Source organism: Manis pentadactyla, chromosome 10 (assembly GCF_030020395.1).
Source record: "Manis pentadactyla isolate mManPen7 chromosome 10, mManPen7.hap1, whole genome shotgun sequence".
Taxonomy (NCBI): Eukaryota; Metazoa; Chordata; class Mammalia; order Pholidota; family Manidae; genus Manis; species Manis pentadactyla.
In genome coordinates this window covers 20866372-20890488 of record NC_080028.1, presented here as the reverse complement: position 1 = coordinate 20890488, position 24117 = coordinate 20866372, and the positions used below count along the sequence as shown (strand labels likewise).

General features: G+C 36.7%; 1 protein-coding gene across 5 annotated transcripts in view; it reads right to left on the bottom strand.

Moving 5' to 3' along the window:
• Positions 1-24117, bottom strand: part of ANKS1B (ankyrin repeat and sterile alpha motif domain containing 1B) — a 1001987-nt gene that overhangs the window by 593438 nt on the left and 384432 nt on the right. For all 5 annotated transcript variants that reach the window (XM_036891074.2, XM_036891080.2, XM_057486481.1 and 2 more), the window contains exon 11: positions 575-711. In XM_036891074.2, the coding sequence (XP_036746969.2) occupies positions 575-711 (137 nt within the window). The remainder of the gene's footprint in view (positions 1-574; positions 712-24117) is intronic.

The following is a 24117-nucleotide window of genomic DNA, read 5'->3' as shown; positions in this document are numbered from 1 at the left end:
AAAGAAGCCCGCACAGACAAGTGACAGGACCGGAAAGAACAAAGGGTAAAGAGAGTCTAGCTGGAGGAAAATGAGCACTGGAGAAAAATAAAGAGTGACGAGAGGTGCAATACCAAACACAGACACAATTAGTTAGAAACCATAAGGAATAGGGAATTTAAAGGAAATATGTCAAAACAACTTGGGCTGGAACATGGAGAAGTGATTGCAAATAATTCAGCATGTCCAGAGAGATGAGGACTGAAAGAGCAGGAAACACCAGAAAACATGTAACAGATCGAAGGATAATTATTAACACATTGTGAGGTGAAAGATGTGAAATAGTCATTTTTCTAAGCTTCACTTACTTTTTTCATGGAATAAAGAAATTCATTTTTCTAAGCGGATACAGATTTCAATGTCTATCATCAACTGAATTCAAGGGAAGGAAACATCCTCTTCCAAGTTCCTTCTTTTGACTTAAAGTCGTTTACATATCATGAAATAGTCCAAGCATTGCAGTGTAAGTGCTGTACATGTGCTGATTCAAAAACAGAATACATTTAGTGCAGATGATATCATTCTGGGCACTTACCTGGGGTCGAATGACTTTTACAATATTTTTGAGGGCAGTGTCGGGGGATGGAGGTGAGCAGTCAGGTGTTGGGCCTGTAGAGCTGTTTCTATGGTTACTAGTTCCTGGAGCAGTAATTGCTACCTCAGAGGCATTATCTGTGAATAAAAATAGAACTGCCATGAACCTAATCTCTCAGTTTACCGCTTAAGACTTGAAATTACTTTGGTGAACATGAATTGAGATTTCAACTTAAAACTGGTATCAACTATAAGTTCATAATGCGGAATATTCTTGGTTGCATATTTTAAATATAATGCTTATGGAATGCTTTGTTTCTTTTAGAATGGTAAATATCACCCCCTATAGTATTATTCCAAGAAGAAAGAGTATTATTCCTCAATCCATGATAGATTACTCAGCATAGTTGTTAAAACTGACACTATTATATGAGTGGCAAAGTCTAACCTTAACTAAAAATAATAGAATTTGTTTATATGATTGGGCTAAGTTTTCCTCCATAATTTTTTAGATGGGTATTGATTTTATTAAAAGTAGAGGTCTCTCCCTGAGTAATAAACCCAAATTCAAGCCTTCATAAAGCATTTTCCCCAGAAGTCCCTTAAACTATAGAAAAGCATTCCAGTGAATTAAACCTGATGAAAAGCTGACATCTGTGAAAAATGTTTTTATAATGTGAATAAACACAATACTATCATGCCTGGATAAACATACTTCTATATGGTCGAAACTAAATGAATGAAATTTCAAAAATCTAAATTAATCCTCTCATATTCAGCATTGGGGGTGAGAGGAGAAATAAAGAGATGACTTTAAAATCAGCAACATGTGTAACATTTCCTTCTTTAATTATCAAAACAAAATAACATCAAAGATGCAGTTTTGGAATGTTTGAAATTCTTGAAAATGGACAGAAAATGTTCTATGAATAACTCCTGCTAGCACATAGAAAAGTTATATTATTTTAACAACAATTTGGCAGTCCTCTATAGCTTTTTATATAAACTGTTGCAAGCTCAAATCTGCAAAAATTTACTTCCCTGTATGTTTTTAATTAGTTCACAATAATTTTCTGTCCTAGTTTGCTGAATTGAAGCAAAAGAGATTAGAACTACAAATTCTTTATAGACCAGAAAAATTTTCTGTTCTAAGGCCATTTTCTACAATCCCAAATTTAAAGTAATAATATATAAAGGCACTTCTTGCTCATAAAAAGTGAGGGGATGAAAACTACCCACCACATAAAAATATAATTCAGTCTCACTGGGGAATCCAGACATAAGCTTTTGAAACAAAAAACATCAGTGTGGGCGGAGCCAACATGGCGGCGTGAGTAGGACAGTGGGAATCTCCTCCCAAAAACATATATACTTTTGAAAATACAACAAACACAACTAGCCCTAAAAGAGAGACCAGAAGACGCAGGACAGTGGCCAGACTGCAGCTACACCAGCGAGAACCCAGCGACTGGTGAAAGGGGTAAGATACAAGCCCCGGCCCGGCGGGACCCGAGCGCCCCTCCCCCCAGCTCCCGGCGGGAGAACAATAGGCAGAGCGGGAGGGAGACGGAGCCCAGGACTGCCGAACACCCAGCCCCAGCCATCCGGGCCAGAGCGCAGACACAGTATATGCCCAGGGGGCCCTGGATACTGGGAGAACAGGGGGTAAGACCTCAGAGCGGGTGCTGAAGCTGATGCCCCTGTGACAAAGAAAAGCGGGGGCTTTTTGAAAGTCTTAAAGGGACAGGGACTTAACAGCTTGACGGAAACAACCCAGGTCACAGTACAGCAGCTGGAAATTACAGGGAAAACCAGGTGCACTAACCCCCTGGGCAACAGCTCTGAGACCCCTCACGGAGGCAAACAGTCAAGCAGCCCCCCCATCCATCACCCCACCGGGCGCTGCGAAAGCAGAGAAGCAGCCTGAGACAAATTCCGCCCACAGAAAGGGAAATTTCTCCCTTCCGGCCGGGCAAGACACAAAGACCCACTCTACACGCAATTACCCAACACAAGCCACTAGGGGTCGCAGTTGCCCCAGTAAAGAAAGGCCAGTAGTAAGTGAAAATTTTGGCCCTCCCAGCTGACAGTCAATAGCACATGTCAACATGAAAAGGCAAAAAAATATGATTCAGACAAGACTAACCCAGACAGCTTCGGCATCTGCTACATCTTCCCCTGAGAAGGAATCTGGGGAGATAGATTTAGCCAGTCTACCTGAAAAAGAATTCAAAACAAAAGTCATAACCATGCTGATGGACTTGCAGAGAAATATGCAAGAACTAAGGAAGGAGAATTCAGAAATAAAACAAGCTCTGGAAGGACTTCAAAACAGAATGGACGAGATGCAAGAGACCATTAATGAACTAGAAAACAGAGAACAGGAACGCAGAGAAGCTGATGCAGAGAGAGATAAAAGGATCTCCAGGAATGAAAGAATTTTAAGAGAGCTGAGTGATCAATATAAAAGAAATAATATAAGAATCATAGGCATTCCAGAAGAAGTAGAGAGAGAAAAGGGGATAGAAAATGTCTTTGAAGAAATAATTGCTGAAAATTTCCCCAAACTAGGGGAAGAAATGGCCTCTCAGACCACAGAGGTACACAGAACTCCCATGACAAGGGATCCAAGGAGGGCAACACCAAGACACATAATAATTAAAATGGCAAAGATCAAAGACAAGGACAAAGTATTACAAGCAGCCAGAGAGAAAAAAAAGGTTACCTACAAAGGAAAACCCATCAGGCTATCATCAGACTTCTCAACAGAAACCCTACAGGCCAGAAGAGAATGGCATGATATACTTAATGCAATGAAACAGAAGGGCCTCGAACCAAGACTACTGTATCCAGCACGAATATCATTTAAATATGAAAGAGGGATTAAACAATTCCCAGACAAGCAAAAGTTGAGGGAATTTGCCTCCCACAAACCACCTCTACAGGGCATCCTACAGGTACTGCTGTAGATGGGAGCACTCCTAAAAAGAGCACACAACAAAACACCCAACATATGAAGAAGGGAGGAGGAAGAATAAGAAGGGAGAGAAATAAAGAATCATCAGATTGTGTTTATAATAGCTCAACAAGCGAGTTAAGTTAGACAGTAAGACAGTAAAGAAGCTAACCCTAAACCTTTGGTAACCACAAACTTAAAGCCTGCAATGGCAATAAATTCATACCTTTCAATAATCACCCTAAATGTAAATGGACTGAATGCACCAATCAAAAGACACAGAGTAATAGAATGGATAAAAAAGCAAGATCCATCCATATGCTGCTTACAAGAGACTCACCTCAAACCCAAAGACGCGCACAGACTTAAAGTCAAGGGATGGAAAAAGATATTTCAAGCAAACAACAGAGAGAAGAAAGCAGGTGTTGCAATTCTGGTATCAGACAAAACAGACTTCAAAATAAAGAAAGTAACAAAAGACAAAGAAGGACATTACATAATGATAAAGGGCTCAGTCCATCAAGAGGATATAACCATTATAAATATATATGCACCCAATACAGGAGCACCAACATACCTGAAACAAATATTAACAGAACTAAAGGAGGAAATAGAATGCAATGCATTCATTCTAGGAGACTTCAACACACCACTCACTCCAAAGGACAGATCCACCAGACAGAAAATAAGTAAGGACACAGAGGCACTGAACAACACACTAGAACAGATGGACCTAATAGACATCTACAGAACTCTACATCCAAAAGCAACAGGATACACGTTCTTCTCAAGTGCACATGGAACATTCTCAAGAATAGACCACATACTAGGACACAAAAAGAGCCTCAGTAAATTCCAAAAGATTGAAGTCCTACCAACCAACTTTTCAGACCACAAAGGCATTAAACTAGAAATAAACTGTTCAAAGAAAGCAAAAAGGCTCACAAACACATGGAGGCTAAACAACACGCTCCTAAATAATCAATGGATCAATGACCAAATCAAAATGGAGATCCAGCAATATATGGAAACAAATGACAACAACAACACTAAGCCCCAACTTCTGTGGGACGCAGCAAAAGCAGTCTTAAGAGGAAAGTATATAGCACTCCAAGCATATTTAAAAAAGGAAGAGCAATCCCAAATGAACGGTCTAATGTCACAACTATCAAAATTGGAAAAAGAAGAACAAATGAGGCCTAAGGTCAGCAGAAGGAGGGACATAATAAAGATCAGAGAAGAAATAAATAAAATTGAGAAGAATAAAACAATAGCAAAAATCAATGAAACCAAGAGCTGGTTCTTCGAGAAAATAGACAAAATAGATAAGCCTCTAGCCAGACTTATTAAGAGGAAAAGAGAGTCAACACAAATCAACAGTATCAGAAATGAGAAAGGAAAAATCACAACAGATCCCGCAGAAATACAAAGAATTATTAGAGACTACTATGAAAACCTATATGCTAACAAGCTGGGAAACCTAGGAGAAATGGACAACTTCCTAGAAAAATACAACCTTCCAAGACTGACCCAAAAAGAAACAGAAAATCTAAACAGACCAGTTACCAGCAACGAAATTGAAGCGGTAATCAAAAAACTACCAAAGAACAAAACCCCTGGGCCAGATGGATTGACCTCGGAATTTTATCAGACATACAGGGAAGACATAATACCCATCCTCCTTAAAGTTTTCCAAGAAATAGAAGAGGAGGGGATACTCCCAAACTCATTCTATGAAGCTAACATCACCCTAATACCAAAACCAGGCAAAGACACCACCAAAAAAGAAAACTATAGACCAATATCCCTGATGAACGTAGACGCAAAAATACTCAACAAAATTTTAGCAAACCGAATTCAAAAATACATCAAAACCATCGTACACCATGACCAAGTGGGATTCATCCCAGGGATGCAAGGATGGCACAACATTCGAAAGTCCATCAATATCATCCACCACATCAACAAAAAGAAAGACAAAAACCACATGATCATCTCCATAGATGCTGAAAAAGCATTTGACAAAGTTCAACATCCATTCATGATAAAAACTCTCAGCAAAATGGGAATAGAGGGCAAGTACCTCAACATAATAAAGGCCATCTATGAAAAACCCACAGCCAACATTATATTGAATAGCGAGAAGCTGAAAGCATTTCCGCTGAGATAGGGAACTAGACAGGGATGCCCACTCTCCCCACTGTTATTTAACATTGTACTAGAGGTCCTAGCCACGGCAATCAGACAAAACAAAAAAATACAAGGAATCCAGATTGGCAAAGAAGAAGTCAAACTGTCACTATTTGCAGATGACATGATACTGTACATAAAAAACCCTAAAGACTCCACCCCAGAACTACTAGAACTGATATCGGAATACAGCAAAGTTGCAGGATACAAAATCAACACACAGAAATCTGTGGCTTTCCTATATACCAACAATGAACCAACAGAAAGAGAAATCAGGAAAACAACTCCATTCACAATTGCATCAAAAAAAATAAAATACCTAGGAATAAACCTAACCAAAGAAGTGAAAGACTTATATTCTGAAAACTACAAGTCACTCTTAAAAGAAATTAAAGGGGACACTAACAGATGGAAACGCATCCCATGCTCATGGCTAGGAAGAATTAATATCGTCAAAATGGCCATCCTGCCCAAAGCAATATACAGATTTGATGCAATCCCTATGAAACTACCAGCAACATTCTTCAATGAACTGGATCAAATAATTCAAAAATTCTTATGGAACCACCAAAGACCCCGAATAGCCAAAGCAATCCTGAGAAAGAAGAATAAAGTAGGGGGGATCTCACTCCCCAACTTCAAGCTCTATTATAAAGCCATAGTAATCAAGACAATTTGGTACTGGCACAAGAACAGAGCCACAGACCAATGGAACAGACTAGAGAATCCAGACATTAACTCAGACATATATGGTCAATTAATATTTGATAAAGGAGCCATGGACATACAATGGCGAAATGACAGTCTCTTCAACAGATGGTGCTGGCAAAACTGGACAGCTACATGTAGGAGAATGAAACTGGACCATCGTCTAACCCCATATACAAAAGTAAACTCAAAATGGATCAAAGACCTGAATGTAAGTCATGAAACCATTAAACTCTTGGAAGAAAACATAGGCACAAACCTCTTAGACATAAACATGAGTGACCTCTTCTTGAACATATCTCCCCGGGCAAGGAAAACAACAGCAAAAATGAACAAGTGGGACTATATTAAGCTGAAAAGCTTCTGTACAGCAAAAGACACCATCAATAGAACAAAAAGAAACCCTACAGTATGGGAGAATATCTTTGAAAATGACACATCCGATAAAGGCTTGACGTCCAGAATATATAAAGAGCTCACGCGCCTCAACAAACAAAAAACAAATAACCCAATTAAAAAATGGGCAAAAGAACTGAACAGACGGTTCTCCAAAAAAGAAATACAGATGGCCAACAGACACATGAAAAGATGCTCCACATCGCTAATTATCAGAGAAATGCAAATTAAAACTACAATGAGGTATCACCTCACACCAGTAAGGATGGCTGCCATCCAAAAGACAAACAACAACAAATGTTGGCGAGGCTGTGGAGAAAGGGGAACCCTCCTACACTGCTGGTGGGAATGTAAACTTGTTCAACCATTGTGGAAAGCAGTATGGAGGTACATCAAAATGCTCAAAACAGACTTACCATTTGACCCAGGAATTGCACTCCTAGGAATTTACCCTAAGAATGCAGCAATCAAGTATGAGAAAGATCAGTGCACCCCTATGTTTATCGCAGCACTATTTACAATAGCCAAGAATTGGAAGCAACCTAAATGTCCATCGATAGATGAATGGATAAAGAAGATGTGGTACATATACACAATGGAATACTACTCAGCCATAAGAAAAGGGCAAATCCAACCATTTGCAGCAACATGGATGGAGCTGGAGGGTATTTTGCTCAGTGAAACAAGCCAAGCAGAGAAAGAGAAATACCAAATGATTTCACTCATCTGTGGAATATAAGAACAAAGGAAAAACTGAAGGAACAAAACAGCAGCAGAATCACAGAACTCAAGAATGGACTAACAGGTACCAAAGGGAAAGGGACTGGGGAGGATGGGTGGGTAGGGAGGGATAAGGGGGGGAGAAGTAGGGGGGTATTAAGATTAGCATCCATAGCGGGGTGGGAGAAAGGGGAGGGCTGTACAACACAGAGAAGACAAGTAGTGATTCTACAACAGGTTGCTACGCTGATGGACAGTGACTGTAAAGGAGTATATAGGGGGGACCTGGTATAGGGGAGAGCCTAGTAAACAAAGTATTCGTCATGTAAGTGTAGATTAATGATTAAAAAAAAAAAATGCAGTTCCTATGTGGTGACCTCTAATGAGTTCTACACAATGATATAAAGGACATATAAAAGTGTAGGCAAAGGGTCTGTTTGTGTTTATACAGAGGATCAAAGCCTAATTTGGCTACCCCGAAAATGAACTAAGATACGATATGAAAGAGAACTTCCAACATCAGCACTCTCGGGAAGACTCATGCCAGAAGATGATCATCAAAAAACCCCAACAAAGATCCACGCACTGCTACAGCTGTAGATGCACTCATCCCACCAGCTCCTGGACTTGCCATGGGAATGAAGGAGATATCTAAGCTGGCCTGTGCATACAGTAAAACAACAAATTTGACTGGATCTATACTGTTGGAACTCAACCAAGAATTAGGAGAAGTGCAAATTGTAGCACTCCAAAATCTTACAACCACAGACTATTTATCGTTAAAAGAACATATGGGATATGAACAGTCCCCAGGAATGGGGTGTTCTAGTTTATCTGAATTCTCTCAGACTGTTCAAGTTCAGTTGGACAATATCCACCATATCATATATAAGTTTTCACAAATGCCTAAGGTGCCTAACTGGTTTTCTTGGTTTCACTGGAGATGGCTGGTAATTACAGGTATGCTTTGGTTAGGTAACTATATTCCTATTATGTTAATGTGTCTGCACAATTTAATTAGTCGTTTAAAACCTATCCATGCTGAAGTTACTCTACAAGAAGATATGTCAAAGAAATAATCAATCTTCCCATGTTTTCTCCCGCCTGCTACTTCTATAGCTTTTCTTCTTCCTTCCTAATTACAACGAATTCTTAAATAGAATTCGTGCCTCATATCAAATTTACCGAGTATCATAACTCCTCCAAGTGGTAAAGATACCTCAAGACAAAAGCTGGGCATAGAAGCCACAGGGCATAAATATGCAAAGAAATAAAAAGCTAACCATTTCAAACAATAAGGCTTCTCTCTCACTTACCAACTTAACATTTCCCTGTATGGCCCCGGAAGATGACTGGTTAGCCAGAGACGGGTAAGATTCCTCAAGGGAGGAACAACCTAAGACAGGCACAGTCGCAGGGGGGTCATCAGGTGAGAAATTGGGGATCAACAGAGGTGAGGCTTAGAACCTCACCCCCCCTGTTCTGAGAGAAATCTTCTGCATATGTGGATGTTTTATTGCCCTTGTCTAGCTTGGATTAACACATAGTCTACAGGCACACACCTGATCATCTACATTTGCTCTCTTACAACACTAAACTATGTTTTCTACCTTTATGTTGTATCTACCTACCACTTCAGCATCTTATTAAAAATAATAAAGAGAGAAATGTGGTATCCACATATAAATCAAGTATAAAAATCAAATGTGTATTCATATTTGAACTGACTGTTTATAGTTCATAATGCATGAGCAAAACCAAAAGTTTCTGTGATGACTGCCCTTGTACTGTTCACCATGTAACTTATTCACTATGTAAGAATTTGTTCTCCATGTAAGAACTTGTTCGTTATGCTTCAGAAGATTGGAGACTGACGAAAATTAGGCTTGGGGTGGATTAATGATTGTGCATTGAGCATTGACTCCCCTATACAGAATTTTATTGTTGTTAACAACCATTTGATCAATAAATATGAGAGATGCCCTAACAACAACAACCAAGAAAAAGTACACACTTCCAATTGTAAAATAAATAAGCAACCGGGATGTAATGTATAGCATAAGGAATATAGTCAAAATATTGTAACAACTTGGTATGGTGATAGCTGGTACTTAGAATTATCATGTATATAAATGTTGAATCACTGTGTTGTACACCTGAAACTAATGTAATGTAATACTGTGTGTCAACTACCCTTCAATAAAAAATAATTATCTAAAAAAAAAAAAAAAAAAAAAAACATCAGTGTGACACATTGAATTAAATAAATCATTTATAAAATAAGTCTTGAAAGTGTCCAGAGCTCACTCTTGACTTAGGTTTAATGAGTAAGGTGGCATTTGAATCAGCATCTTAAAAACAGGCAGGGTTCAAAAAGTTAGTAATTTTTAGGGGTGGTCTCTGAGTAGCACAGCATAGTATGAGTAAATTTTGAAACAGACAAAACATCAGTCATCAATACAATGACAAAGGAGCTCTGATTCTCCCCAATTTGTCCCTTCTTTCATACATTCAACCCATCTAAAAACATTTATTTGGGGACAACTATGTGCCAGATATTATGTTCGAAGGATGAATGAAAAAGAATCTCTAGCAAGAGGATGGGGGTAGGGAAGGATGAATAGGTAGAACACAGAGGCATTTTAGGGTAGTGAAGTTATTCTGTATGATATGATAATGGTGGATACATGTCATTATATATTTGTCCAAACCCATAGAATGTACAGAACCAAGAGTGAACCTTAATATAAACTATGGTCATTGGGGATAATGATGTGTCACTGTAGGTTCATCGATTGTAACAAAAGTACCATTCTAGTTCAGGATGTTGATAGTGACGGAGGCTGTGCCTGTGTGGGTGCAGAGGGTATTTAGGGTATCTCTATACCTTCTCCTCAATTTTTCTGTGAATATGAAATTGCTCTAAAAAATAAATTCTAATAAAAACTTAAAAAATCTCTGCCCTTGGGAAGGATACAATTAAATGTGGTATCAGACATGCAAGCAAATTATAATGCAATAAAACTTGAGAATTGATAACAGATAAATGGAACATGATGAAAAAGCAGATGGGGGAGGAATCAGACTGTGGCGGGGAAGGAATATGGCTGTGAAAGACTTCAGTTTTCTGGCAAGAGTGGGACAGAACATAAAACATAAGGGCATGGAGATAGAAAGAGCATAGATGAAGCTATTATTTCATATTAGGAAGAAGCTGGAGATAAATTTAAATGAGTAAAAGGTAATGACTCTGTAGCATCTTACTATGCTGACAGACAGTGACTGCAATGGGGCGGGACATGCGTGAGGACTTGATAACATGGGTGAATGTTAAAACCACATTGTTGTTCATGTGGAACCTTCCTAAGATTGTACATCAATGATACTTTAGTAAAAAGAAATTTAGATGAGTAAAAGGTTTTATAACTGAATGAAAAAGTGTCATCTATGCCTTCATATTGCATGTCTCCTTTGCTGACTTAATCTTTGGGTCAAAAAGCTTCTGGTCAGTCCTACAGCCCAGCACATAGCTGTTAATAATCAAAAGGAATTTTGCTCATGTAAGATTGATTACCCTTACATGAGCCCCTTACCCAAAACTTGCTTCCTTAAGGAGACAGTGTGTGCACAGGAATGATGACTGGATTGTCATAGGCTTACAGGAACATCATAGCCAGACCTATGCCAACAAAATGACTGGAGTCAACTCAAGGCGAGTTTAAAAACCCTCCTCAGACCCTTGCTGACGTCCAGATGTCTGATTTGAACATCACCTCCTGACCACAGCCCCCTTCTGTTCACCCCCCTTTCCTAACATAAAAGAAGCATAAAATCAACCCTAAGTTAAGACCATGCTTTGGGGCATGAATCTGCCATCTTCTAAGCCTGCTGGTTTTCTGAATAAAGTCACTGTCCTTGCCCCAGCACCTTGTCTTTCAACTTACTGGCATGTCATGCAGTGAGTGACACAAGCTTGGACTCAGTAGAAGTTGTGCAAGTTTATACTTAGTTCTGTAGGCAGTGAAAAATACTGAAGACATTTAAACAGGAAGTGACAGAGTAATAATAACAGCTAATGTTTATTGGATTCCAGTGAAATAATGTTAGGCAAACTAATTCTCCTTATCATTAATTCTCTTTTGTACTTTTCATTGTTATGTCTCTGTTTTGCATTCTGAATAGTTTCTTGTACTCGTTTTCTAGTTTATTGGTTCTTTCTTCAGCTGTATCTAGTCTACTGTTGAACCATTCTTAATTTCAATTACACTTTTCAGTTCTAAAATTTTCTTTTCATTTCTTTTCCAAACATATTTTGTCATTTTTGGCCATTTTTCAGCTTCCTAATATAACAGTTTCAAGCTTGTTTTTATTTATTGGAAAATGGCAAGTACAGTTGTTTTTGTTTTTGTTTTAAATCTGTCTGCTAATTCCATTATCTAAAGTCTTCATGGGTCTGTTTTTGTGTCTCTGGTTGTCGCTTGTATCTTGTTCCATCATCAGTGTCATTCTCAATTCTGTGCTACTTGTTACTCAACTTTTTGTTAGAATGAGATATACATTAAATATAACTGTGGGTCTTTAGTAGATATTAATTCAAAAAAGCATCCAAACTTACATTCTAATACTAGATCTACTTCCTAATTAGCTGCTAGTTACTATGTATGAATCTACTTATTAATTAGTACCTAAGAATACTAGAAGTATGTGGAAAACTTGCCTTTTCAATGTTAGGCATTTTATTTAACCTCTCTGGATTCCAGCTTTTACTTTAAAATTGCATATGATTAATAACTATTTTAAAGGTAATTATTGTTTGTGTGTAGATAAAATGAGAATAACACATGAAAAATACTTAGCATGTTATCAGGAACATAGTATGTGTTTTTCCCTATCAAACCAAATCAGAATCAAAATATGGGAGAGGAAAGAAAATCCACAGGTAAAAGCTAGAAAATAAACAGTCACGTTTTATAGATAATAAATCTAAAATAATGACTGTGAGCACTTAGGCAGGATTTAAGACCAGTCTCTTTAAGCTATTAACACAAATTAGTAGGGACAGAATTTAATTCCAGGAATAAGAGATGATCCCCTGAGGAATGACTCATGGCAAGGGCTGGCCCTGTTGCCTGCCTTTGTATCAAAGCCAGAAAAACTGCTGGGTATTCCATGTAGACTTCAAGGCAAAATCTTGAATGTTTCTTATAAGTAATTTAATACTTGGAACAAGATAGTGGGTAATCAAGTACTAAATTTAGAAAAGACTATGTTTCCACCTTCTGAATCCATGATTTGCACCATTACACTGGTAATTTGATTTTATACTACATTGTATTACTCATTCCTTCCGGTTTAGATAAATTGCATTTCTCTTCTCGACTAGGTAATATTTTTGCAGAGACTTATATTTCCCTTATCCCCTGCATAGCTCTTAGCTCAATGCCTTTAAAAATACTAAGTGAATAAAGCAAAACTTGTGTGTTTTGCAAAACTGTGTTATTTGCAGTTTTACTCGTATGTAATGCCAGACATCACAAATGCCCTTAATTACATAGAGAAAGGTGATCTGGATTTTATAATTCCATGACACTTTTGGAGAAAATTTAAGTCAGAAGCATATTCTAGAACATACGTAAGAGTTTCAGGGAATGGGTTTATTCCTAAAATATCCTTATTATATTATTTTTAAAGATACCAATTATCCAGTGGACTTTGCAAAATGACAGCCTGTGTCCAAGATAGTTTTACATAGTCAACCTACACTTTATACCTGCTGCTACAAAACACTGCTGATGAAAAGGAAATGAGGTGTGTAAAAATTGCTTAGAGAAAATGACTGAATATACTTGCAATTTCAGATTGAAATAAGAGACTTATCTTCTAGTCAGATTTCCATACTAATACCAATATGCATTATTACTGTCAGTTTCTTTTACAATAACAAGTTAGGAAAAAACCTTCCAGTTTACTTGAGCTTTTAGAAGAAAAGTATTCTATGAATACAAAGTAATTCATGTCCAATGTTACATTGCAGAATTATAACATCACTCATTAGCATGTAATGAAGAAGTACGGTATACCAGAGACCATGCTGATTGCTATGTAGCTGACAAACAGGACTAAGATTACTTCTGCCTGGGGATTCAGGGAAGCTGCAATGTAAGATACAGTGATTAAGCAGGTCTCTGACATATTAGTAAAATTTAGACATGAAGAAATGAGTGGTAAGGGCATTCCAAGAGTTGGAAGTAGGATGAACAAAAGGTAGAGAGCTAGGAAAGAGTAAGGCACATTTGTGGAATCAAGAAGTGTTTGGTTTGAACAAAATATAATATTCATGGAGGGACTAAGAAATGGAGGGGCTATAAACAATGAACTTCAGCTTTGTAATTAGACAAACCTATCCTGAAATCCTGCCATGTATTTTTTATTGATCTATCATTGGCATAAAATCTTATTAGTTTCAAGTATATTTGTATATTTTTGTACGCTCAAATGATTCCCACAAGTCTGGTTACCATTTGTCACCATATGAAGTTATTATAATAGTATTAACAATATTCCCTATACTGTACATTACATCCCCAAGAGTTATTTTATAACTGGAAGTTTGTATCTTTTAATGCCTTTCACCTAGTTCACCTGTTCCACAACTCCTCCCCTCTCTGGTAACCAACAGTTTGTTTCCTGTATCTGTTTTGTTTGTTCATTTGTTTTGTTTCCAGATTCCACATATAAATGAAGTGATATGGTATTTGTCTTTCTCTAACTTATTTCACTTAGCATAATAACCTTTTGGTTCACCCATGTCACAAATGGCAAGATTTCATTTTTTATGGATGAGTAATGTTCCATTGTATGTATGTATGTATGTGTTTGTGTGTATATATATATAATATAATGCTACATTGCAGAATTATAACATCATTCATTAGCATGTAATGAAGAAGTACGGTATACCAGAGACCATGCTGATTGCTATGTAGCTGACAAACAGGACCAAGATTACTTCTGCCTGGGGATTCAGGGAAGCTGCAATGTAAGATACAGTGACTAAGCAGGTCTCTGACATATTAGTAAAATTTATACATGAAGAAATCTCTTATATATATATACACACAAACACATACACCACATCTTCCCTTTCTTTTCATCTATTGATGGACTCTTGGGTTGACTCCATATTATGGCTATTAAAAATAAAACTGCAATGAATATAGGACAGGAAACAGCCCTTCAAATTGGTGTTTTTGCTTCAAATAAATACCCAGAAATGGAGTTCCTAGATTGTATGGTAATGCAATTTTTAATTTTTTGAGGAACCTCCATATTGCATAGTGGATGCATCAATTTACATTCCTACCAACAGTGTAGGAGAGTTCCCTTTTTCCCACATCCTCACCAACACTTGTTATTTTTTGTCTGACTGGCGTGAAGTGTTATTTCATTGTGATTTTGATCTGCATTTCCCTGATGATTAGTGATGTTGAGATCTTTCCATATGCCTGTTGGCCATCTGCATGTCTTCTTTGGAAAAATGACCATTCAAATCCTCTGTACATTTTTAAAATCAGGTTGTTCATTTGTTTTTATATTAAGTTGTGTAAGTTCTTTTTATATTTTGGATATTAAGCCCTTATCAGATATGTGATTTGCAAATATCTTCTCCCTTTTAATAGGTTTCCTTTATGTTTTGTTGATGATTTCTCTTAATGTGAAGAAGCTCTTTAGTTTGATTTAATCCTATTTGTTTATATTAGCTTTTGTTGCCCTTGCCTTAGGAGACTGGTCCAAAAAAATATTGCTAAGTCCAGATGTCAAAAAGCTTACTACCTATGCTTTCTTCTAGGAGTTTTATGGTTTCAGGTCTTAAATTCAAGTCTTTAATCCATTTTCAATTTATTTTTTGTATTTAAGATAATGGTCCAGGTTCATTCCTTTGCATGTAGCTATCCAATTTTCCCAACACCATCTATTGAAGAAAGTCTCTTTCCTCCTTGTCATAGATTAACTCTTTTCCTTCTTGACTCCTTTGTCATAGATTAACTGACCATATATGCATGGGCTTATTTCTGGGCTCTCTGGTCTAGTCCATTAATCTATATGTCTGTTTTCCTGCCAGTACCATACTGTTTTGATTACTATAGCTTTGTAGTATAGCTTTGTTTTTCTTTCTCACCATTGCTATGACTATTCAGAGTCTTTTGTGATTCCATACAAATTTTAGGATTCTTTGTCAGGGATGGAGTTCCCATTATTATCATGCTTCTGTGTTCTCTGATGTCCTCCATCATTTCTTGTGCAGAGCTGTTCAATCAGCCTTCAGTCTTTCTTCAAGAGGAATTGCTCTATGTATAGATGTATATTTGGTGTGTCCATGGGAGGTGGCGAGTTCAGGGTCTTTCTATGTTGCCATAATGGACCACCTCCAATGTAGCATTATTTTGTTTAGAATCTGTGGGTCTATTTTCATACCAGAGATTAATTCATATTCATTTTCCTTACAATCTTCTTGTCCATTTTTGTATACAAGTCATACAAATATAAAGTTGGTAGTTTCCCTTTTTGTGCACTCTCCTCTACAGTTTGTACAGCCTTGATGTTATCTGTTAATTAAGGTTTGGTAAAACTTATCCAATTAAACATTTTGACCATTGTTTTTGGTATCAATTCTCTCCTGCTAATATCTATCAATATACTGAGTTATGATTGGTTGTTTATATTTTGTCCACAAAATTATACATTTCATCCATGTCTTAAAAGTTTTTGGAATAAAATCATTCATAATATTATCTTATGGTTTCTTAAAATCTCCCCTGAGTCTTTAGTTACATCCTCCTTTTTTGCCTTAATAATATTTATTTGTACCATTTTTCTTTTATCTTGGGCAATCTTGCTAGGGGTTTATTTATATTATTAACTTTTTCAAATATTATTTCATTTCCATTATGATTTTGTTTTAATCCTAAAGTTACTTTTAAATGTACCATAAGAGTGAGGTTTCTGGAGATACAGTAGCTTAGATGTGCTTCCTTAACTCACTGCAGCCCACCTAGGTGGCACAAGCCATGTAGCTCCTACAGCCAACTGACAAATTGTGTCTGGAGGAAAACAAGAAAGCTATTATAGGACTGTTTCCTTCTGGTATAGGTAAGAGTCCTGGAACTAGTATAGGAATGCCCACAGCAAGAGTCCAAAACTAATGTAGAACACCATCATTCCTGGGAAATTTTATCTAGCAGAAAATGCGATATCCTGAGAGAAATTTTGGCATTGGCCTACATGGTGTACTTGAAAGTGTACACCATCTCCATGACCCTAAGGAACCAAGGACTTGCTGGACAGGTATTCTAAGTTGTGTTCACCTAAAATGCTGGGGAAATTTACAGGTAAGCTTTCTCCTGTGCCTTGACAGGTAATTAATTTGTCTATTGTTACAGTGCTGACCCTAAGAGGCAGAGAATTCCAAATGTTACACTATTCTAAAGACTGCCATTCTTTTAAGGCACAGAAGCAACTAAACCTAAGCCTTAAGGAGTAGACCAAAAAACCAACAAATAAACCCAAAGTAAATACCTAAGAGAGCCTTGCAACCAGAGAAAGAATAAACAGAAAATTGAAAATGAATCTCTAACAAAATAGAGCTGCCAGTAGAGAAAAATAAGAATTTTTAACAAAATAATAGGAGAGCTTAAAGATATTAAGATACGGCATATTTAAAAGACTTTGTGAAAAAGTAACCAGTCAAAAACTTCAGCTGACCTGAAGGTAAAGATGGCTTATTGTTGAATCAATGGCCTAGAACACAAAGTGGGGGAAATATTTCAAACTACAGAGCAAAAAAACACAAGAATTTATGAAGGCAGAGTTCCAGGAGACCTCTTATACAAATAATAGGACTTCCAAGAAAAGGAACAAATGGAGACATAGCAAAAATTTAAAAGTACAATAAAAAAAACTCTCTTAATGAATAAAATTCCCTTAGTCTGCATATCGAAGTTCTGGGCAAGATTAATGAAAAAATGAAAAATATGCACATGTATAATCATATACTGGAAAAAATATATGTGTTAAGGGATAAAAGTATCTCATACAACTTCCAGAGAGAAACTATACATTATTTACAATGGGCAAAGACATTGGTATTAAACTTTTTGTCTCCAATACTGAAACCTAGAAGAAAGTAAATTACCATCTGAGGAAAAAAAACCTAGAAGAAAATAAATTACCATCTTAAGAAAGAACTATGAAAAGAACAGACACTTCAAGATAGGTAATGTACTAAAGGAAAAATAATGAACAATAAAACTATCATTGTAACTATCTAATTGTAACTCTATCTAACAGACTCATTGATATTGGCTAATAAAATAGGATTTTAAATGAATCTTGAAATAGATGAGAAATGCTGTAGTGAGCAATCTATTAAAATTCTGGAAATTGCAGGAATTCCAAAGGAAGAGGTAGAAGCATTCTACATCTACTTCTGAGAAAAGCTGGAAGTGGGGAATTAAAATTATTGTACAGGTTCCATATTATAGGGGAATGTTGGAGGCTGCTAAATGTCTCGCAATGTCTGCTCTTCCCTTATTTTATAATCGAATCCTCAGTTTTCAGTGAGGCTCAAGTCTACCTAGAATCCCTGGCTTCCTCTGCAAGAAACACTGGCCAGATAACTGAGTTCTGGCTAAGCAGAAAGGATGTGTACAGCTTCCAGGCTATGTCCGTAGAGGATCAAGTTTCTTTGTCTCTTGGTCTACTCCTTAAGGGTTAAGCTTAGTTGTTTCAGTGCCTTAGAAGAATGGGTCTCTAGAACAGTGGAACATTTAGAATTCTCTAAGTCTTAGGGTCAGCATTATAGACACAGACAAACTACTTATCTTTCCCTTTCCCTATTTCCTCTTCCCTCTAGCTGGAATATGACACAGGAGGGTAAAGTGTGAATGAGAACAACCTGAGGCTAGTACAGGATAATGCAGAAGCCTGGGTCCTTGAGTTTATGGAGCTTCTGTGATACCCCTGAACTCTTTCTGCCTAGAAGGTTACATGAGAAAGAAATAATGTTCCATCTTGTTTCAACCGTATTTATTTTGTATATCTGTTACAGAAGGCAAATTTACATCCTAACTAATACACAAAAGAAGAAAGCTATCAGAGGGAGTATAGACTCTCTCAGCAGGGTAAACATTTGGTATCTTGTTTTCATCTGATGCTAGAGAAATATATATTTGATTATGAGATTGTAGAAGGGAAGGTAATCCTTACTGTTATAATAAAGAACAGTAAAGCTCCTAAATGAACAAATGGGAAAAATTATTAGCAACTCAATGAAACAGAAAAATAAGAAAAAAAGAGTGAAAGAGAAGAAAGGAACAAAAATTAATAAGAAACTTAAAGTGGAAGTAAAAATCAAACATATCAGTTGTTGTACTAAATATATATAGAAAGAATTATCCCCCAATAAAAACAGAGATGGCTGCAATTAAGGTGTCAGCTGGGTCTGTGGTGTGTCCAAGGTTTGGCTGGACCAGCTGGCTTCATGCACATAGTTGGAAACACTGGCTTCTCATAGAGGGCCTGAGTATCTCCCTATCAACCAGAGGCTTTCTCAGTTTCTTGCCGTGTGGGCCCCTCTAGAGCACCGCACAACGTGGATAGTGCCTTCCATCAGAGTGAGTAAGCCAGAGAGCAAGAAGAGCTAGGAAGACAGAAGCCAGAGCATTTTTTTGTAACCTGATCTTAGAAATAACACCCATTATTTTTGCCATATAGTTTCATGAGAAGCAATTCAGTAGGTCCAGTCTACACACAAGAGGAAGGGATTACACAAGGGATAAAATATCAGCAGATGAGATAATTGGGAATTTCCTTAGAGCCTTATTATGAGCATTGTACAGGAAAATGAATTACTCTTCAACTATTGTTGGCAGCAGAAACAGATAAAGCCATTTTGAGAAACAACAACATTAAGATCAGTGTCTCTGGATAGCGTGACCAACTTACCTTGCTCTGCTGTGCTCTTTCTCAATTTTTTTCCTCAGATTCTTTTTTTTGGTATCATTAATCTACAATTCCATGAGGAACATTATGTTTACTAGATTCCCCCCGTCACCAAGTCCCCCCCACATACCCCATTACAGTCACCGTCCATCAGTGTAGTAAGATGCTATAGAATCACAACTTGTTCTTTCTCAATTTTAAAACTGGAAGTCCTATATCCTGGGAATCCCTTCAGTCCTGGGTCTCAGTTAGTCACCCTACTCTGGAGCCAGGCTGGTGGGTTTAAATCATGACTCCACACTTACTAGCAATGTGACTTTGGGTAATCCTTTCACTAGGGTATGCACAAAATCATCCAAACGGAGATACTTCTGAATCAGAAGAGGGTGCTAGGAGCAATTATATCAGGCCAACAAGCATAAAAGGGAATATTCCAGGGAAACTGGGATGATCCTTACATTTGACCCACACTGAAATTCACCTCACAGAAATAAAAGCACTTCCGTGTGAGATGAGTGTACAGTGATGTTTGCTGCTGTTTTGTTCATAGTGGAAAAGCAATGCAAAATGAAATGGATGTTCATCAAGAGGTGGGATAAATCACGATACACAACGTTATCAAATATTATGCAACATTTAAAAGAATGGGTTATAGTGATACCAAGTGACTTAAAGGAAGCCCTTTGAAATATTGCTGTGTAAGAATAATAATATGTAGGAAAACATATATGATTCTATTTTCGTAAGACAAAAGATTTACACTCAGAGGCAAATACCGAGGCTTGAGCTCCGGGACCCAGCACTTTCACGGGCCTGCTCCAAGGTGCTGGGAGGGGCCCTGGAAATGTTTTTGTAAATTTTGTAAAAGTAAAATGTTTTAAGAACAGTAAGTTAAGATCTCTGCTTCTTTCAATTCCAGTTTCCCTGCTCATACTTCTCTGTTTTGGGTAATATTAGAATGGCAGCAGACATTTTTGAGATCTGGCTAAAAAGATGAGTTTTGCATTCATTTAGTTCAGGTTTGGAGGGATACATTTACAAGGTTTGAAGTCACTTCCATCCATAGTCTGGATGTAAGAATGGCTTCTAGGAAAACTGCCACCTCCTGTGCTAACTCACCTGGTATGTGACTGTAAGGTTTGAGCACTATTGGGATATAAGTCATATTGTGACATGAGTGAGGCCAATAAATATTTGTGTACCAGAAATACTTGACGTGTGCAGAAGTTAGTGCTTGGAAAGTTCTTTCAAATCTTACAGCTTAGATACAAAACAGGGGTTTCATCAAATTTGACAACAATCATAAAAATTAGCAATGCCAGCATGGCACTATCAATAACATATTCTGAAGGTGAAAGAAAAATTTATACAAGCTACTAAAAAATACTAATTTTGATCAATCATACTAGAGGAAAGACTGATTTATTTTATTTTCTCTCTGACAGCATAGTCCAATATATTGTGAACCACATGTATAATTTTAAATTTCCTAGTAGCCACATTTTAAAATGTTTTAAAAAGATAAAATTAATTTTAATAATATATTTAACCTATTTCAATTACTAATAAAATATCTTTACATTCTTTTTTATGTACTGTCTTCATAACCTGAAGTATAATTAATACTTTCAGCATATGTAAACTTTCATTGGAAACATATGATCTGTATTTACATTTTGTAAAATCACTGTCAAAAAAGTAGATTCATATGACCAAGTTGTTCCAAACATAGTTTAAAGTTTTCAAATAACTGAATGGAGAAATAAAAAGATCATTTTCCTTTAAAATTTCCATCCACAATGACAAAATTGTTTCATCACTTTTAGAAGAATTGATTTGACTTTGACATAAAATAATTTCAGCTTCAAAACTATGTCTGGCCAAGTTAAGTTCCCTGACTGAGGATTATTGAGAGAAAAGTCAAAGGAGTATTGACTAAATTTAAATTATAAGCTTGGATCCTGCTAAAAATTGTTTTTAAATATTTTGTTGGACATTTAATTCTGATTTTAATAATTTTCAGATAGTTTTTTTGACTATTGAGAGCAAATTTCTTTTCAAGTTTTCTGTGTATTTGCTGAATTACCTCTTATTTTCCATTCGATTTTCTTTAAAACATATTTTTAGACAACAAATAGCTTTTTTGGTTTGCTCTGCTATGGCAAATCACAGCTGCCATCATCAGGAAATCTGTGACATTTTTGTTTTCTTTCCTGTTCTAGTCATTAAGTGTGTGAAAGGTGGAAAAAAGGATGAGGGGAGGGAAACAGGAAAGCCCTGGTCACTTCAGGAAAGCCCCAGCCCTTCCCTGACCCCCTGGAACTCAAGCCTGCTGGCCCTCTCCAACTGTGTAACTGCATGGAGAGGACTTGCAAGTGTCTACAGGTGGCTGACAACAGTGAGAGGACAGCCTTTGCCTGCAGACAATGGTTATCTGTGTGAATGGTCATAACGAAAGAGAAGGTTGCACACTAATGAGTGTGGTACTTTGGTAAAAAGTGCGTGTGTGTGTGTGTGCGTGTGTGTGTGTGTGTGTGTGTGTGTGTGTGTGAGTGTGTATGCTTTCTTTTTTCTATTTAAATACTTTATTTATTTATTTATTTTATTAAGGTATCATTGACATATGGTCTAATGAAGGTTTCACATGAAAAACATTGTGGTTACTACTTCACCCATATTATCAAGCCCCCCTCATATCCTATTGCAGTCACTGTCCATCAGTGTAGTAAGATGTCACAGAGTCACTACTTGTCTTCTCTGTGCTACACTGTCTTCCCTGTGACCCACCCCCAACACCGTGTGTATTAATCGTAATACCCCTCAATCCCCTTCTCCCTCCCTCTTCACCTGCCCTACCCACCCCTCCCCTTTGGTAACCACTAGTCCCTTCTTGGAGTCTGTGAGTCTGCTGCTGTTTAGTTACTTCAGTTTTGCTTCATTGTTAGTGTGTATGCTTTTCAAATGCTTATATGTGTAAAGAGACAGTTAAATACATACTGAGCTGTTAGCAATGTTTAAATGAAGGTGGGTTAGGAAGTGGGGACAATTGGGTCAGGCAAAATGGGGGCAATGATTAGCACTGCCTTTATGAAATTATGTTTTGTATTGTAGGCTTTAATTTGGTACTGTAAGCATGTATTTCTTTTATCATTTATAAGCCATCCAATATAGAAAAACCTTTTTCAAATATTACTAGTATGATTTATATTTTTTTATTGTTGATTCATAATTTCATTATACTATCATCAGAGTCTGGGACCTTATTCTCTTTTGTGTTGATCCTGCCTCTGTGACCTAGTAAGTGGCCAGTTTTTCTAAGTGTTTCATATATGTGTGAAAGGAATATATAGTATTCTCTATTGATGAGTACAGAATTCTAGATAGGTCTATAAAATCAAGCTTGTTAATTGTGTTATTCAACATGCTAAATTCTTATGTTTCTTCATTTATCATTATTCTGAATGAAATATGCTATATTAAAATCTTGCACAAACTGTGGATTTCAGTTTTTCTTCAAAGTCCCATCAGTTTTGGCTTTTAATATTTCAAGGTAATGTTGTGTGTGAAAAACATGTGAGAAAATTTATGACTTTTATATATTCTAGATAGTGTGTTATATCCTTTAATTGTTATATAGTATTACTCTTTATCTCTTTTAATGTTAACTTTCAATTATATTTTGACTGATGTTGCTGCCATGTCTCTTTTTAGATTGGCTTTGCTTGATTTTTTTGTTTTTTTAACCTCTTTGTGTATTTTGATCTGCAAGATTTTTAAAATGAACCCAGCATGATCATCTTTGTCTTTCATTAATGATTTTCTATTTTGTGGTTTTGGTTTGCCCTGCTTACTGTTGGCTTCACTTCTTTTATCCCAGATTTAGGGTCATTTTATTAATAAAGATTCTTTAATCTTTTATTTTTCATTACTGATTTGGAAGATACAAATGATTATTTCTAATTTTTATTGGCTTCTCTTAAAATTTTTACTAGAAATGTGTTTAATCAAAAACAGTCAAAGTCATTAGGTATCTCTGTTTCTGGTTCTTTAGCTCACTTTACTTACTCTCTGATCATAAACTTCTATTTTCCTTGTTTTTATTTTCTGGAAATTTAACACCCTAAGATGCACATTTTCAGCAGCGGGCCTGATTTCTGGCTCCCGCTTTATGAGGAGCTCTTTCAGACTTCATTATCCTGAAGGATGCAGTGTGCTTACAGATTCTGCCCAGTCACCAGCTGGACTGCCACTTCAGTTCCACTTGCTATTTGTGTTCCTAATCCACTTAAGCATGAAGGCATTTCCTTTGTCTTTGAGCACAACTAGAATTTTCAATTTTCTCATTTTATATTTTATCCTTCATCATTGTTTGGATGCATTGGAAAATAGGGGAAAGGTTGCCCTTGCCAAGTTGACGGGTCTTATTATACGTTATAATCAGAAAAATATATAATTGATTTAAAAATCAATAGAAATCTCTTTACACCAAATATTCATTCAAACTTATGTAAGAGCTATGCACAGAAAAAAGAAAGGGGAGGAAATGAACCAGAATGTTAACATTAATTTCTCTG